Genomic DNA, 19361 nt, shown 5'->3' with positions numbered 1-19361 from the left:
TAGTTTCTGTGGAAAATCGGTAGCCCCAGCTGAAATTTGGTAGCCTCGGGCGATCGGACTACCGTGAATTTCGAACACTGGTTGTAAATAATGGCCTATAATTATTATCCCCCGCCTTGAAAAGGCGAGGGGATATAGTAATGGTAGGCGCGATTCCGTGCGTCTGTGCGTGCGTGCGTCCGTCCCACATTCATTTCTTTGCATCTCCTCTTACATTTCTCATGCGATTTCTACCAAACTTTCACAGATTGATGATCATAAAGTGAAGCAGCGCATATTGTCGGGCTTTCCCGATTCAACCATTCTTGAAAGAGTTATTGCCCTTTGCTTATTTTACATTTAAAATTGGTTTCTTTGCAACTCCTCTTACGTTTTTCATGCAATTTCTACCAAACTTTCACAGATTGATGATCATAAAGTGACGCAGCGCATATTGTCGGGCTTTCGCGATTCGACCATTTTTGAAAGAGTTATTGCTTCTTTTTTATATTTAAAATTGGTTTCTTCGCAACTCCTCTTACGTTTTTCATGATTCGACCATTTTTGAAAGAGTTATTGCCCTTTGTTTATTTTACATTTAAAATTGGTTTCTTCGCAATGACACAGCGCATATTGTCAGGCTTTTGCGATTTGACCTTTTTTGAAAAAGTTATTGCCCTTTTTTATTTTACATTTAAAATTGTCTACGGGCTTTCATGAAGGGATTCTTTTAGGAAGAGTTATTGCCCTTTCTTAATTTTACGCATTTCTTAAGTTCCTGAGAAACTACCCTTACCATTGATTGGCTTTCGTTACAAAAAAAGCCCCCATGAGGCGGGGTATATAGCTGTCTGTGACCGCTCTTGTTTGTTCTACAGATTTTGCCAAGAAAAAGCAGGAACGAGCGGAATTTTTTTTTAAAATACTTTTTTTAAATTTAAGGCAAATCAGAGGCGAGCACAAAGCTAAAATAAAAAAATGTATATTTCCTACAAAATTTATGAATCAATTATGTCAAGAAATGATTTTTAATTGAAAATAAAGGTTCTCAGTTAAAAATGAAAAGGTTTTGATTGTATCATATGAAAATCTGTCTCAATATTTAACAAATGGCAATAAGATCCAGTGCTTTACTATTAACTTTCATTGCATCAGCAATTTAAACGTGGACATATTGTAAAGACAGCATTCCTCACAGTAATGTGCAATTATTCGAAGACCAAAAAGAACAACTATTGTATTCATTCTGTACTAATCTAACTTACTATCACAAAATACACTTTTAGACTATTAAGAGTAATTCATCATTTCATCATTTCCAAATATTGGATCAGGTCTAAATTTGAACCTCTTGAAGCACATGTATGATAAAATTGTAGTGACTTTGACATGGCAGAAGATCAAAAATGTAAATAACACAGAGAACATTTCTAAAAAAGACACTGTGGATTGAATTGTGGGACAATATAATTGAAGCAGTATCAAAAAAATGTGCAAATGTGGCACGCAGGTCATTATATTAAGTGCAGGTGGTGGATTAAAGATGTTTCCGTTTCAAGACCTCGTCTTGATCACGAACCTATGGTTTATATGTCCCTGCCTTGAAAAAGAATAACATGACAGCGCTTATAGCTTCAATGCCCGTAAGAAACAAGCCACTTTAAAGGGACTGTACACCATATTGACACCAAAAAATGTTGCCCTCAATTCTGCATATTATGATCGTCAAAAAATCCCACGAATGTTAACTGTTTTAAACAATGGCCGCGTTACGTCTACAGGAAATGACGATTAGTGTATACTTGTTGAATAAGTACTGTTTTTTGTTGTTGTTTTTTGTGCTGTGACATTTAATAATTGTTTTCGTATTAGCAATTTGTTAATTTTGCTTAAACATAAAATATTTTGTTCTTATTTTGCTCAATAAAGCGAATTCTGTAACTTCTGACTTCGTTTCACTGTAGTAGCCTCCCTTGACTTCATTACACAAAACTACGTAACACATTCGAATTCATACGCACATTTGACAGATGGCGGTAAATTTAAATCAAATTGAAACCGAAAATAAAATGGAATAACTAAATATGCCGGTATATAATAAATGGAATATTATGATAGGACGCTTTTCTGGTAACCTGCAGTCTCAACGGATACGTGTTTACACACCGAACTCTACGTGATACAGGTCACCAGAAAAGCTTCCTATCCTAATATTCTTGTTTCTAAGTCCAATTTTTTAGCTCACCAGAGCACAAAGTGCTCAAGGTGAGCTATTGTGATCGGTCTTTGTCCGGCATCCGTCTGTCCGTCAGTCCGTCCGTCAACAATTGCTTAAAAAACTTCTCCTCTGAAACTACCTGGCCAAATTCAATGAAACTTCACAGGACGCTTCCTTGGGTGACCATCTACAAAAATACAACAAGGAGTCATGATTGATCAACAACAAAAAAAAAACGACTTCCTGTTTTGCCTTAAAAAACATCTCCTCTGAAACTACCAGTCCAAATTTAATGAAACTTTACAGGAAGCTTCCTTGGGTGACCATCTACAAAAATACAACAAGGAGTCATGATTGATCAACAACAACAACAACAGCAACAGCAACAAAATGGCTGACTTCCTGTTTTGCTTTAAAAAACATCTTCTCTGAAACTACCTCTCCAAATTCAATGAAACTTTACAGGAAGCTTCCTTGGGTGACCCTCTACAATAATACAACAAGGGGTCTCGATTGGTCAACAACAACAACAGCCTTGATCAACAACAACAACAACAGCATCAACAAAATGCCTGACTTCCTGTTTTGTGTTAAAAAAACAACTTAATAGGAAGCTTTCTTGGGTGACCCTCTACAAAAAAAGGGGTCACGATTGCAGGGTTGTCAATAACTTTTTGTTGAACCGACTGAAACGGAAAAGTAGGCGGCCAGCTAGGGAGATCCATGGCCATGAAATTCAGCACTTCATTTCCTGCATTCTGGGGCATTTTGGGAGTATTTAATTAACCTTTTACTTCAATAGATACGCAATTTTACTTATCTATCCATATCCATAGCTTCATAGTTACGGAGATCCACGCTTTATCGATAGCTTCATAGATACGTAATTATACGTACTTGTAATGAAGGGGCATTATTTTCATATCTGTTGCTTGTTTATTTGCTATAAATTCATTTCCATGAAGTATAAACATCGATAAATACAATGCACTAAAAAAACACACACTATGTTACTATTTTAGGAATTTTGGAAAATCGCGAAATAAGGTCATTGGTATCAAAGATGCTTAAACGTGACTGCGCAGGTTTGTGGGCATTCCTGACTCCTTTTCCTGGTGGAAATTTACACAATGCTGCAAGTTGTAATTAACTACCAATAATACAACTATATTTTATTGATCAAGCACCTGACTTCACAGGTCATGGTTCAAAATCGTGTCAAAATGATGGCAATGTTGGGTAAACAAATATTCGTTTACTGCGCCTACAAATATGCCGAATCGTAAGATAATGATTCAGATTATCAGAAAATTTTAAACCAGATAAGGCAATGCTCTAAATATGGAAAAGAGATGTAATAGGCGAAAAGGGCCGTTTTTAGCAGTAAGAAACATTTATTACCAATAAAACTGGCAATCATTTTTTTTTCAAATTTTAACCGGCCCAAACTCCATTTGAACTGTCCATTTTGGCCGGTGGCCGGTGGCCGGTTCTTATTGACAACCCTGCGATTAATCAACAACAACAGCAACAAAATGGCCAACTTCCTATACTGCTTTAAAAAATAATCTCCTCTAAAACTACCAGTCCAAATTCAATTTATCTTTACAGAAAGCTTCCTGGGGTGACCCTCTATAAAAATACAACAAGGGGTCATGATTGATCAACAACAACAACAACAACAACAACAAAATGGCCAAAATGTTAAAAATTTGATAGTTATGTAAAGTTTACTCTTGAAGCAAGGGCAGCAAGTCTTGCTATATGCTCTCCCTTTTTGTTGGAGATTCCAGTACTTTCTATTTTTAGTAACAAGGGAATAGATTTTAAATTTTATAAAGTCTTCAACATAGTCACTTCTAAGGTAATTATTGTTCCTTATTAGGTTCATAGATTCAATTAATTATTATACACTTGATTCTTTAGAAGAAATTTTATTATTACTTAATGATAAATTTAATAATCAGACTTTTCCATTTAACTTCATGTAGATTATTGAAAACTTATTCTAACCTACAATCTTATCTTCTGTGTGGATAGTGAATAAGGCTTAATGTATTTAAAGAAAAAATTGATTTTGACCATGTGAAGGAAGGTGATGTTGAGTTTGTTGACCTAGATGGAAGAAGCAATGATATTAGTTGAAGGTTTTGAATGTGTTCTGATATTTGATTATTAGAGCTTAAGGCAGTTTATTGATTTTATTGGATGGTGCACTGTTTGTTGTTTGTGTATCTATACTAAAAGTTCTTGCAGTGTGCAAGCAAGTTAACATAGTTTTGTCAGTGTGCAGGCAATTGAACGAGGTCCTGTGTGTGTGCAGGCAATTAAACAAAGTCCTGTCAGTGTGCAGGCAACTGAAAAAAGTCCTGTCAGTGTGCAGGTATCTGTACCTAGTGCTGTCAGTGTGCAGTCAATTATCAGGTCCTGTCAGTGTGCAGGCAACTGAACAAAGTCCTGTCAGTGTGCAGGTATGAGAATCAAATTATGTCATTGCGCAGTCAATCATCAAGTCCTGCCAGTGAGCAGGCAACTGAACAAAATCCTGTCAGTGTGCAGTCAATCACCAAGTCCTGTCAGTGTGCAGGAAACTGTGACAAGTCCTGTCAGTGTGCAGGCAACTGTGACAAGTCCTGTCAGTGATTATCCAGGCAACATGTTTGACCAGTATGTTATTCAATATTCTTTGAGAACAAAATATCAAGCTATATTGATTACAAAGGTTAAACCCTTTTACTCAGATGAGCGATTTAGGGCCACCATGGCCCTCTTGTTATCTATTTATAACACTTATGTGTATATGAATACTGAGAAATGCATTTTAGAATTTAAAAAATAACTCACGAAAACATGTTCAATGGTTGTAATTCGTGTGTCCGTGTATTTGAATATAAGTTTTGCACTCAAAATCTGATTTAGTTATTATTTAGCACTAAATTTTGAGTACAAAACAACGAATTACTTGAAACACACATTAATAATTATTTCCCTCGACGCTGTGAAACTGCTGTTGTTTACTGAAGACTATATCCATTGACTATGACACTGATTTTCACTGAAATGAATAACAACGGTGAGTCCTGCAAAATATTCCTGACAAAAAAGACTGTCAACAAATATCAGCTGTTTTGCGCCTGATTTTAATTGACCTAAGAGTTCGGACACTCTAAATATTCGGACACCCATAATTATTTTCCAAAATAATTTATTTTGCGTACCTAATTTTCGGACACCCAAAGGACATCAATCACAACTTTCACAGTTACCAAGTTTCACAGATGAAGATTATTGATTTTTGTGTCGCCTGAAAAGACGACATATAGGGGTTACTTTTGTCGTCGGTGGCGTTGGCGGCGGCGGCGGCGGCGTCCCATTTTCGCTTGTCCGGGGTATATCTCCTAAACTATTAGTGGTATCAACTTGAAACTTCATATGTACATAGATCTAATTGAGGGCAAGTGCAGTGCACAAGAACTGTTGCTCTTGCTTCGATATTTTTTAGAGTTATTGCCCTTTGTTATTTTTCATGCTTAAAGTTTTGTCCGAGGCATATCTTGTACAATATAAGAGTTATCAACTTGAAACTTCATATGTAGATAGATCTCATGGAGGGCAAGTGCAGTGCACAATAACAGTAACTCTTGCTTTCTTAGTTTTAAAATTATTGCCCTTTGTTAATTTTCATGCTTAAAGTTTTGTCCGGGGCATATCTTGAAGAATATAAGAGGTATCAACTTGAAACTTCATAGCTAGATAGACCTCATTGAGGGCAAGTGCAGTGCACAATAACAGTAACTCTTGCTTTCTTAGTTTTAATGTTATTGCCCTTTGTTAATTTTCATGCTTAAAGTTTTGTCCGGGGCATATCTTGAAGAATATAAGAGGTATCAACTTGAAACTTCATAGCTAGATAGATCTCATTGAGGGCAAGTGCAGTGCACAATAACAGTAACTCTTGCTTTCTTAGTTTTAAAGTTATTGCCCTTTGTTAATTTTCATGCTTAAAGTTTTGTCCGGGGCATATCTTGAAGAATATAAGAGGTATCAACTTGAAACTTCATAGCTAGATAGATCTCATTGAGGGCAAGTGCAGTGCACAAGAACCGTTACTCTTGCTGCCATATTTTTAGAGTTATTGCCCTTTGTTAATTTTCTTGCTTAGGTTTTGTCCATGGCATATCTCATAAACTATAGGAGGTTTCAACCTGAAATTTATTCCGTAGGTATATCTGATTGAGGGTTCAAATGCCACCTACACTTGAAAGTTAAATGGCAACATCATTGTCTATAAATGAATAAAATGCCAATCTAACAGCTATAATGTCGACAGTAAATAATTCGTCAGGCGACACATCCGACTCGCGGAGTTCTAGTTATCTTTACAGTGCCTGGCTAGATTACCTAACCGTATACACCATGCACTGTGACAAGTTAATTAGTTACATGTACTACCCCATCCTAAACGATTTATTGCCTGTTGAAAAGTAAGTGTGATATATATTTACTGGAGGATTAAAGATACAACAAGGGCAATCAAGGGATTAAGAAAACATAAACATGACATGTTTGTAAAACGATCTGCCAATAAACTTTCAAACTTGTACTACACTTATAGTCTGTAAGAAGCAATAATCGTACAGTTATACATTAATCCTGCATAGCAATGTCCATGCTCTCCACGAGATCCTCGTGGGTATAACTGTAAGTTATGTGACGTCACACAGTGTGGCTCTTTGATCTAAAGCCGATAGAATGTGTTTATTAAATTCAATGCATGTATAAAATGGTGTTTTAATTAACTTGACGAAGGATTTACACTTATAGGCGTAATAAATAAGTTAATGACCATTGATAAACAGGTTAAAAGCAGTCGAGTTTTTCACACCTTCTTGTACAACTGACAAAAAATATTTTGAAAGTGCCCAACTTTGCTGTTTTATATATGCAAGTTTAATTATTGTTCAATTCAATTTATTATTCAAAATAATATTGAATAACTTTAATCGAAAAATATTTTTGATTAAATTATAAACGTCTTACGATATACCATATCCCGATCTTCAACTGCCGTTTTAACTCATATATACTCAATTGATATGACGCGAGTAACATCACTTTCTACATAAATCAAAACAAACTCTAGGCTTGAAATCGACCTCAGAAAAAATGTTAACAAAATTGTTACTGGATATTATACGCAGGCATTTTTTGCATCGAAATCTGAGGGAAAAAAGGGCGTCTAATACCCAGTCATTTATTGTTTGTGCAGGGCAAAGAAATTTTTTTATTACTTGAATTCGTGGTTTTTCATTTTTGAAAAAAAATTGAATATGCGATCGTCTGCATAATTAAGGTCATAAAAGAATATGTATCCTGATCATAAATACAGATAGGGGAAGCCATTGAATACCAATTTAGAATTTTGCAAACTTTGGAAACACCGAAAAGGTGCGTATATTTGAGTAACCAAGATCATTTCAATATTTATTCACACGTTTTTGTTTAATAAATATATTGAACGCTTTGTTTTGTACTTTGTCACGTTGGGTGCTAAGTAACCTCCAATGTAATCGATTAATTATTTCATTGAAGAAAAAAATTGAGTACCGACACTCATCATGCACATCTTGTAAACCTGGAGATTTTCATTAACAGCACACGTTTAAACACATGCTTCTGTCATTTGGTTCATAAAAACACATTTAATTGATTTGGTTTATTATTTGTTAAAAGCAAATATAATATATTAATAAAACAATGATAGTAAAATATTCAGTGAGACAGGTATAAACGCTGGATACTGCGACTTCTGTAACTCATAAACTTGTATGTACATAACATGGCAGTTGAAAAAGTGAATTAAGGGTCTATATTTCGTGGGATCTTAAATTTGTGGATCACCCTACCCACGAAAACCAAGAACATTAATGCCCCACGAAGATTAATGATTTCACAGTATTTTTTTTTTTTTTCGAATTTTAGGTGCTGCAAATCCGATGAACAAATGATCAATTTGTTGTGGCCTTAATATGATGTATATCGTCTCAAATAATCTTTAATTACTTGTCAAACACATTAAGAAATTTATGCCACTAATTCATTCTCACAACTTTGAATGTATTTTTCACACCCACAATGACACAGTTATGCCTAACAAAGGATGCATTGATCAAAGACAATTTTTTTTAATTATTCTATATATATATTTAACATTTAATTTGAATAAAAATTAATGGCCAAAACATCTCCGTAATCAGGGGCCGAAATGTCTACAGGGCGGGCTGATTTGATAAGGGGCCGATTTGTCTGGTAGCCTGACAAACATGCTGGAAACAAGCTGTTATGGCTATTAATGCTGTTCCATGCATGCGCAGTTGCACATTGGCAAATCGTTAAAATAACAAAGCATGCTGTGTTAAAGCTGCACTCTTAAAGATTGAACACTATTTTATGCGAAAAAGCATGGAAACAAGTGATATAAGGCTGCTGACAAAATATCAGATCACAGATTTTCATATTTATGTTTAAAAAATGATATTTTATGCATTTTTTTAAACCGTTAGTAACGCTTTTAGCCATAAAACATAAATTTTTGAACAGAAATATGAATATCTGCGATCTGATCTTTTGCCAGCAGTCTTATATCACTGATTTGCAAATATTAACGAAAAAATTGGCTCATTCCAAGACAAAAAAAAGTTGTCGAAACTGTAAACCTGTGAGAATGCAGCTTTAACATCTAGGTCAAAACTAAGGTTGAACAGCTATCAACAAAAAAAAAATCATGCTAGTAAAACCTCATAATAGTTTTGCTTATATGGAGGTTTTTTCTTTTTTTCATATTCTAATCAGACACATTTGCTGTGGAAAAAATTCACATGATCAAAGCTAGGCGCCTGTGGATTTTACATCATAAGAAAATAACAAGAAATCCATATCTGCCAAGAAATCTGGTCTAGCTGGGCTGATCATGATATACTACATCAGGGCTTTTAAAAATGGCAATTTGCTGGTCTGGACCGATTTTGACCATCAAGACCGATTTCAGTTTCAAAAAGTTTTTAAAAAATCGGTCCGAAATTTTCTCATTTTTTTTAAAATCGGTCCAAAATGACTAAGTCAGTATAAATTGTAGAAATTTTGTAATACACAAACATTCTTGGGTCATTCACACATTCAAAATTACCTCCCAATAAAAGTGTCCTAGTTACCATCGGACCAATGCGACCAGCTGCTTTTTCTGCTACGCTGAACACTCGATATCTGTTAATTAGCAGACGCTTGCAATCGTTCCAATCACGTGTATTGGTAGGTCGCAGAAGATTCAATTAAACAAATTATGTGCTTGCAGCTATCCTGATTAAGTGTTAAAATCAGTCCATATTTTTACATGGCAATATGCTAAATCGTTGTCAATCATTACATGATATATCCGTTTGTTGATTACCAAACTGCTAAATTTAAATTGTAATAAAGAAGCATTGCTGGTTAAAAACGGTTTTAAAGATAAATGCAATTGTCATTGTTAATCCGCTAAAGCATTAAAATTCCGAATTAATTAAACTAATCATACATGATACCAACAGCGACACACTTGATTAACTACAGAGTCTGATAGCTGAGTGCGCCGCTTATGTCATTTTAATTCACAGTTCTGAAAAATTTGTTGTTGATATCAAACTTCTAGCTTGAAGCCCTGATTATACATCTAGATATTTATTATTATTCAAGATTATCAGTTGAATGTTGATCTGCTGTGGAAGCATTAAGCAAATAAATCATAATACTGTTTCACTTTTTGTCTCGCCGGCCGCAGTTTATTACGATCGCAAAGGTTCTTGTTAGAAATGCCGCAGAACTCCATGAGAATCTCATTCTAATTAAGCTTGTATCAATGACTATCTTAATTGGCTATGATGGATCTAGAGCCCTCTTACGAATTGCCACAGCGCGAAAATATATTGACAGAATACACTTCGTGAAAATGTGTGATATTTCTATATAATCAGACAAGTCTTTTTTTTTTTAGGGGGAGGGGGGGGGGGGGTGTCGCCGGGTCCGGACTGATTGTGGTTCCAAACTTTTAGAAGCCCTGTTCTACATACATATGTAAGACTGGGTTTGTGTTGAATATAGCACCAGTCAAAGCTCAGAAAATAACAAGCACAAGCCTTGGTGTAATGTCAATATTTATTTCCAAAAATTAATGTTTAACTTGGAGAATGTGAAATGTGAATGAATATCCCTTTTTCTGCTTAATTTGTAATAAAAATACGAGTTATGTAATCATATGGGATAGTATATTATTCATAATCACTTTTTTTGCATTTCAGAAGGACTTTTTCTTCTAGGTGAAGATGAACTTGGAAAATTAACCAAAAATGATGAAACTGCAAATAATACGGTAGGAAGAAAGTCAATAAGTTAGAACATTTACAGTTCCAAGCATCATCTATAGCTTTGGACATGTGAAGTAAGGCCTGTTGAACATTACTACCTGAAAGTGCTGACAAATAATTTGAAATTATGTTCAATTTCATCTAACAGTTATTACTAGGGATGGCAACTAGTAGTGAAATTGGTACTCAAGTACTCGGACAATCTTCTGATTGAGTACTCAGGTACTCGATTAAACTTGGTTGGGTTGAATTGGTTTTCTGGAGAGACAAGTTCATGTTTGTATACATATATTGGCTATTTTCATCTATCAATAAGTCTGTCATTGTGTAATTTAACAGAAAAAAAGAGATTAATTCTTGTAATCCGCGATGTAGACTTTGCAAGCTGCATAATTAACACTATTATCTACAGCGATAAATGATCATTTGTTTACGCTACAAAGTATTATTTCTAAGGGACAATTGTCGTACTGCAATATTGTTGTTAAAATCATTGATATTCATAATTCCAAATTGAAAATATCCACCAATCAATTGTGATGATCATTGCAAAAACTGCCCATTAATGACTGCTGTCCCTAGTTCTCTCGTCAGTGAGCATTGTTTGGTGAAAACTAATTTGTAAACAATATATTTTGTAGGTGATAGACCGCTTTCAAAACCTCGCTAATTGATATCAGTGTTAATTGCGATTTAGGGCCCGTTCTACTGGAATCTATTTTTGTGGCGAGTCCTAAAATAAGTATATTTTTTGCGTTCAGCCTTTATAACTTGATTAATATTTGAGATATTGAAAAACGTTTTTCAGATTCGTGCTCAGCGCATTTATTTATCCCATGTATCATAGTATCAGGCGATTATAAAATAAAAAAATTAATTCCCATCTCTGTCCATTCCACCTAAACCTGGGGGGTCGGGGGTGTCCAAAAAAGTGGTCCTTTTTGCTCTCAACCTAAATAACTTGATTAATATTTGAGATATTGAAAAACGTTTTTCAGATTCGTGCTCAGCGCATTTATTTACCCCATGTATCATAGTATCAGGCGATTATAAAATAAAAAAAATAATTCCCATCTCCGTCCATTCCACCTAAACCTGGGGGGTCGGGGGTGTCCAAAAAAGTGGTCCTTTTTGCTCTCAACCTAAATAACTTGATTAATATTTGAGATATTGAAAAACGTTTTTCAGATTCGTGCTCAGCGCATTTATTTACCCCATGTATCATAGTATCAGGTGATTATAAAATAAAAAAATTAATTCCCATCTCTGTCCATTCCACCTAAACCTGGGGGGTCGGGGGTGTCCAAAAAGTGGTCCTTTTTGCTCTCAACCTAAATAACTTTTTAACTGTTTGAGATATGACAAAACAAACATTAGATTCGTGCTCAGCACACCAATTTACCCAATATATCAAAGTATGGAATTTGTTGAAAAGTTGTTTTTAGTAGTTGGATTTGATGCTGAACACGAATCCGAAATCCGTTTTGCGATATCTTAACCCCATCTGTTTGTTTGGGGGTGGGGTTGGGCTTTGTATGTATTGGTCATTTTCATCCTGGACCATTCTTTTCGATTTTTTTTACTTCGGGCATCCAATTCCGCGACATAGCTCGTTTCAGCGAAGTCAAATAATTATTAATGCAAAAGTCTTTTTCCATGAAAAGTAATAAACAAACCCGCATGCCCCACCCCGTATCCCACCCTCTGTAGGGTATGCCTAGTGTATTTTTGGCCGCAGGAGACAGGAAGAATTGTGGTTTTCTCTTTAGTAAATCAAGAATAATGGTGTTTAAGTGTACTTCTGGCCCTCCTAGTGTCTTTATGTAACTAAGAGTGGGCTATTTCAAGTTAACAAAACCCCTATTTGGCCAAGTTGAACCCAGGAGTAAGCAAGCCGCACATTCCTCGAGGGCGGGGCGGTTCCCAATTGTCTCATTGCGCTCTTGAGTGTTTATGGGACTCCTAGGAGTTAACCCTAACCCTAATTGGTTAGTATTGCCCTAGGGTTACGAAAGGGGAGATAATTCATGGCAAAGAAGTGGCTGCAATCCTGTCACTTTGCTGTTAGATTTTTATTTAAGGTGTCATGAACAATAAAAACCAAGGTTCGAGGGGGTTAAGGTGGTAACCCCACAATTCAGGTCGCTTTGTTGGCTGAGCTGACGAGTGTTGACGTGAGGGGATATCCCTCAGTACCATCATTTTTGGCTGGGATCTTCGGGAAATAAAACTACCGTAAATGAAAGGGTATAAGACGATAGGGGGTATTAGACGCAGGCATAAAATTTTGTGAAAAATCTGAGAAAATACTATTAATCTATGTTTTGGGTTAAAGGACGCATAAAAAAATGTCAAAATCATCTGCCAATCTTGGCCACCATGTTTGTTGACAGTGACGAAATATATTTTTTTCGTGAAAATGGCGCTGGTTATCTTTAAAACCATACTTGATAATGCAAAATATTTTTCATTTTTATTGCATCGCCTGAAAAGACGACATATAGGGGTTACTTTTGTCGGCGGCGGCGGCGGCGGCGGCGGCGGCGGCGGCGTCCGCGTCCTATTTTCGCTCGTCCGGGGTATATCTCCTAAACTATTAGTGGTATCAACTTGAAATTTCATATGTAGATAGATCTAATTGAGGGCAAGTGCAGTGCACAAGGACTATTACTCTTGCTTCCATCTTTTTAGAGTTATTGCCCTTTGTTATTTTTCATGCTTAAAGTTTTGTCCGGGGCATATCTTGTAGAATATAAGAGTTATCAACTTGAAACTTCATATGTAGATAGATCTCATGGAGGGCAAGTGCAGTGCACAATAACAGTAACTCTTGCTTTCTTAGTTTTAAAGTGATTGCCCTTTGTTAATTTTCATGCTTAAAAGTTTTGTCCGGGGCATATCTTGAAGAATATAAGAGGTATCAACTTGAAACTTCATAGCTTGATAGATCTTATTGAGGGCAAGTGCAGTGCACAAGAACCGTTACTCTTGCTGCCATATTTTTAGAGTTATTGCCATTTGTTAATTTTCTTGCTTAGGTTTTGTCCGTGGCATATCCTGTTGACTATAAGAGTTATCAACCTGAAACTTATTCCGTAGGTATATCTGATTGAGGGAAAGTGCAGTGCACAAAAACCGTAACTCTTGCATCTATATGTTTAGAGTTATTGCCCTTTGTTAATTTTCACGCTTAAAGTTTTGTCCGGGGCATTTCTCGAAAAGTATAAGAGTTATCAACTTGAAACTTTATAGATAGATAGATCTTATTGAAGGGGATCGCAGTGCACAAAAACTGTATCTCTTGCTTCCATATTAGAGTTATTGCCCTTTGTTAATTTCATGTTTAACTTTACTTTGCACATTTTTTTAGCTCACCAGAGCACGAAGTGCTCAAGGTGAGCTATTGTGATAGGTCTTTGTCCGTCCGTCAACAATTGCTTAAAGAAATCTCCTCTGAAACTACCTGGCCAAATTCAATGAAACTTGACAGGAAGCTTCCTTGGGTGTCCCTCTACAAAAATACAACAAGGGGTTACGATTGATTAACAACAACAACAACAAAATGGCCGACTTCCTGTTTTGCTTTAAAAAACATCTTCTCTGAAACTATCAGTCCAAATTCAATGAAACTTTACAGGAAGCTTCCTTGGGTGACCCTCTACAAAAATACAACAAGGGGTCATGATTGATCAACAACAACAGCAACAACAACAAAATGGCTGACTTCCTGTTTTGCTTAAAAAAACACATCTCCTCTGAAACTACAACTCCAAATTCAATGAAACTTTACAGGAAGCTTCCTTGGGTGACCCTCTACAAAAATACAACAAGGGGTCACGACTAATCAACAACAACAACAAAATGGCCAACTTCCTGTTTTGCTTTAAAAAAACATCTCATTGCATGACCCTTTACAAATATAAAACAAGGCATCGTCATCAGTAAAGATATGTTTAAATTGCAACATTTTTATTAATGCTTTATCACATAGTTGTGGCCCTTTGCTTAGGTGAGCATTTTAGGGCCATTATGGCCCTCTTGTTATTATTATTTCCCTTTGATTGATTTCATTTGGGCATTTTTTGTCCGCGGAGTTAGGGTTCTGCAAATCAGATGTGTCGCCTGATACAGGATAGTTTATGTAAAGTATGAGCATAACTAGAACTCTGCTAGTCAGATGTATTGCCTGCTGCCAGAATTTTTGTGTGAAATATGACAAATTAGGCAGAGAGCACTGCTTTTGAAGATAAAAATAAATCACAATAACCCATAGTGCTTCTTTATTTCGATTTGTTTTCTTGAAAGTTAAATGGCAACATCATTGTCTATAAATGAATAAAATGCCAATCTAACAGCTATAATGTTGACAGTAAATAATTCGTCAGGCGACACATCCGACTCGCGGAGTTCTGGTTCGTTTTATGTTTGGATAGGCACTGAAAAGTACTTAGTGTGACAATTTGTTTCTGGATGGCCCTGAAAAGTACCTTTTATGACTATTTGTAAGATTTCTTTCTGACAGTATATCGTTAACGATAATCTGTTGAGAATGAAGTGAAGTTATGCAAAAACCTTATATTGTACGGGCTTGTTCTCAAAGTGTCAACACCTTCAGAAAAGAATAAAGAACGTGGAATAGTGCGAAAAAACAAGACCATTATTGCATCCGTTTGTAGTATTGGTATGTTAAACAGGTCTAAAGACAGTGCAAATTTTTCACACCTTATCGTACAACTGACAAAAAAATTTTTTGACAGTGCCCAACTTTGCTTTTTTATATGCATGTTTAATTATTGTTTTATTCAAAATAATATTGAATAATTTTAATCATACAATATTTTTTATTTAAATATAAACATCTTACGATATACCGTATCCCGATCTTCAGCTGCCGTTTTAACCTGTATATACTCGATCGATATGATGCAAGTAACATCCCTTTCTACATAAATCTAAACAAACTCTTGGCCTGAAATCGACCTCAGAAAAAAAGTTCAAAAGCTTGTTACAGGTTATAAGACGCACACATTTTTTTACATCGAAATCTGAGGGAAAAAAGTGCGTCTAATACCCAATCATTTACGGTACTGTTGGGTTTTTGTTGGATTGAGACATAACAAATTAATTTTTTTAGTTCATAGCCATCGCGTTTTTGCTGGGGGTTACCTCTAAATCGTTATTTTCGCCCTCCAAAAATAAATGCTCCGTTGACCAAGTTAGGAGAGTTGGGGTTTTTGCATGGCCTCCTAGGATATCCTCACTTAGGTTTCCCACAAAAAAACCCCTGAAACTCCACTAACCCCCATTTTTTTTTAGCATACAAGTGGCCTGGGCATTAAGGACCACATGGACTCTAATAAGGGTTGGCGTCAACAATCGTTTATAAACATCATCTCCAAAACCGCCAGGACAATTTTGATGGAAAACTTCACAGGGATGTTTCTTGGCTAGCCCTTTCAAAATTGTTCACAAATATGAATTCCATGCAGAACTCTGGTTGCCATGGCAACCAAAATAAGAAAAAATTTCAAAATTCTTCTTGACAAAAAACATGTGGCCTAGAGCATAGATATTTGGTGTGTTACATTTTGTAGTGGTTGTCTAGCAATCTTGTTCAAATTATGCCTCTCGCCACTGCCCTGGAGTCACAAGTTTCTTACATACAATATAGTGACATTGTTTCAGGGTCAAAACTGGCCTTGCTTTGGTGGGTCACAAGTTTCCTATAGACTTATATATTAAGGAAAGACAATTTATTAAAATCTGATAGTTTATATATATGTAAGGTATGCTCATGAAGCAAGGGCAGATTTTGATAATCAGACTTTTTCATTGAACTAGATCATTGATTACAGAATAGTATACATTCCTATATTTTGCTTGGATAGTTCTTACATCATATGTGGACAAGAATTTAATTATTGTTGTTTTTAGCTCTACTGGCCAAAGGCCAGAAGAGCTTATGCGATGGTAATGTGTACGTAGTATGTGCATCCGTGCGTTCGTGCGGTCGTGCGTTCGTGCGTCTGTAAACAATTGGTTGTGAACATGATACAGTCTTCAGTTTTGATTGTATCTCGATGAAACTTGTACAGTATCTAGATATCCATTAGAGCTTGGTTCATTTCGAAAACCAGCCACATCCGCCCATAAATGCCCAGATTATGGGCCATGAAAGTTTTAAAGAAATGCTTTCTATTTTTAGCCAGGTCTGCATGAGCGAATTCTATTTTTTGCCAAGTTTACATGTACATGTAAATTCAAGTCTAGAGTTAAGGGAGACAATTTGCAAGTCTAGGATTTTGAGAGACAATTTGCTTTTTGCTTCTGCAATTGATTTTGTGAATTACTCTGCCTTGTTTTTGTTGAAAGCCCGAAGGCCATTTTTTAGCTTTAAGTTCTGTAGTTTGCGCATTCATCTTAACAAAATTGGTTGTGAATGTTTAAGTTATGCACCTGGTGTCATTACTGGCCACACCCAGGTTTGGTAAACATAAATCTGGAAAGGTTTGACAATCTTTTTGTGTGTTCGTGCATCCATCTCAGCACAATTGATTGTGAATGTTTATTCAAATTGATCAATGTTGTCCTAGGATGCCCTTGACCTTTTGACCAACTTTTTTTAACTTTTAAAACTACGGAAATTTTTATTATGAGTACAGTTTTGAAAGCATTTTTTGTTGTCAGATGACTTTTACTTGGCACATATTAAAATAGTTCATGCAACTAATCTGCTTACAATACTTTCTGGGCTCAGATGTTGAACGTGCTACGTTTTCAGGTAGCCCAAACACAAAACATAAACTATATGTCTGTTGCCTTTTACCCATACATACATGCTGTAGATTGATATGACCACAAAAGCCATGCCAGTAGAGCATAGGCCCTTTTGGGCCTCTTGTTATAGAAAACTATGCTGTGTACATCAGAGGTAGTTATCATATGCATTTTTTTTGTAAATCTGAAAAGTCTTGATTCTTATTTATTTTGAATACCTGGAAGGCTTTTAAATTCTTTAAAGATGATGATTCATAAGAATTTGACTTTATTGTATTTACTATTATATACAATGTATTTACTATTATATACAATTGAAAACAATTATTTTTTACATTTAAAAGTCTTTAATGAAATCAAATTATAATTAATTTAAATAGAGTAAACTTCTAACTATCTTCTTCTCTGATCGCGAGAGTCCATCAGCTAAGATATCATTACTTTTTGGAGCAGGTAAGTTTCTTATCGATATTTCTGTTATTCGTGAGAGTTCGTTCGTGACTTAGTGCAAAAAAGAATGCATTGTTTTGTCTTTCGATCGGTGTATTGGTCATCATTCATGTTTGCATAGTTTCCGAGAACACTTAGATACAAATAGTGTCCAGGAATTCGAACGCACGTAGCTAGTATTAAAATGTCACAGATTTAGACAAAGGGCCAGATTTCTTTCAAATGTATTCCTTTCAATTGTTCAATAATGGTTTTTATTTGTAATATGAATGAATATATTGTGCGATGCAATTTGTACAAAAAAAGCATTTTTTGAAAAATTTCAAATTTGGCTGACGCATTTTCAGGATGCCTAAAATTGCAAATGCACGTAGGCATCTCATAATAAGGAGTTAACATATTAATTTGTTAACTTTTAAAACTAAGTTTATTAATTTCTGATATTTCTGATATTTATTTCTATTTCAGTTAGATTTTCGAATTTATATTAATAATATTAGAAAAAATCAACCTTATGGCTGACGTGGGCGCGAAGGGCTACACTTGCAAGGACTGTGGGAAAAGTTACTGCCATTGGTGCAGTTTATGTTAACACAGGTCTTCCGAACACTCAAAGTAGAGATTTTGCTTAATAAACATTATGAGTGTGCTTATTTATGTTGTTTCGAATGAATTAGTTGTGTGTTACCTATTTACCATTATGTTAAAAGTGTATAACTGGTCACCCTGTGCAATACCATAAGATACCAACTGAAAGATATCTTTCTGCTGAATTTTCTTATGCATCATACCAGGGCTTCTAAAAGTTTGGAACCTAAATCGCTCCGGTCCCAGCGACAACCCTCCTCCCCCCTCCCCACCTCCAAAATTTGTTTGAACTGTTTCAAAAGTCCAATAATATAGAAATGTCACACATTTTCGCGATGTGTATTCTGTCAATATTTTTTCGCGATGCAGCAATTCGTTCGAGGGCTTTAGAACCATCATAGCCGAATTAGATAGTAATTGGTACAAACTTAATTATCCCCCGCCTTGAAAAGGCGAGGGGATATAGTAATGGTAGGGGGTTCAGGTGATTTTAACTTAGTGGTTTTAGTATACATGACGTTAGGTATTGTTAAACTGTAACCCTCTTTGATAAACTCATAACTTTTTATTTCATCCAATTCGGTAAACTATGTGAAAAGTTATGCCATTTTTTAGCTTCGTTATCGGGGGTAATTATGTATTCAAATGTATCATGATAATATAAAGGGTCTACGGCACCATTTTGATAGGGCTGTTATTCCATTACATTTTAATGCTACATGTAGATAAACTTTCGGAACAAACATGTTTAGTAGGTATTTCCACACTCGTAGTTTTGACTTTATTATGTCTAAAGGTTTCTTACTGTCTCAGTCAAGTTTCCACAGCAACAGATTTGGAACATGTAAAATTCAAAGCGCATAAACCCAAAACATTGTTTAAACTACAGTCAAATAAGAGTTACTTGCAAAGTTCTAGTGGTAGGCGCGATTCCGTGCGTGCGTGCGTGC

At 35.5% G+C, this 19361-nt stretch overlaps 1 protein-coding gene across 3 annotated transcripts in view; it reads left to right on the top strand.

Annotated features, from left to right (window-relative positions):
* The window catches only part of LOC128211648 (ubiquitin carboxyl-terminal hydrolase 40-like), a 220656-nt gene that overhangs the window by 16318 nt on the left and 184977 nt on the right, over positions 1-19361 (top strand). For 2 of the 3 annotated variants that reach the window (XM_052916646.1, XM_052916645.1), the window contains exon 2: positions 10531-10601. The exons of the other annotated variant lie outside the window; for it this stretch is intronic. In XM_052916646.1, the coding sequence (XP_052772606.1) occupies positions 10531-10601 (71 nt within the window). The remainder of the gene's footprint in view (positions 1-10530; positions 10602-19361) is intronic. 3 annotated transcript variants of the gene reach the window in all.

The sequence above is a fragment of the Mya arenaria genome, chromosome 12 (genome assembly GCF_026914265.1).
Source record: "Mya arenaria isolate MELC-2E11 chromosome 12, ASM2691426v1".
Lineage (NCBI taxonomy): Eukaryota > Metazoa > Mollusca > Bivalvia > Myida > Myidae > Mya > Mya arenaria.
The sequence above is the reverse complement of the archived record's forward strand: the minus strand, read 5'-3'. Positions and strand labels throughout refer to the sequence as shown.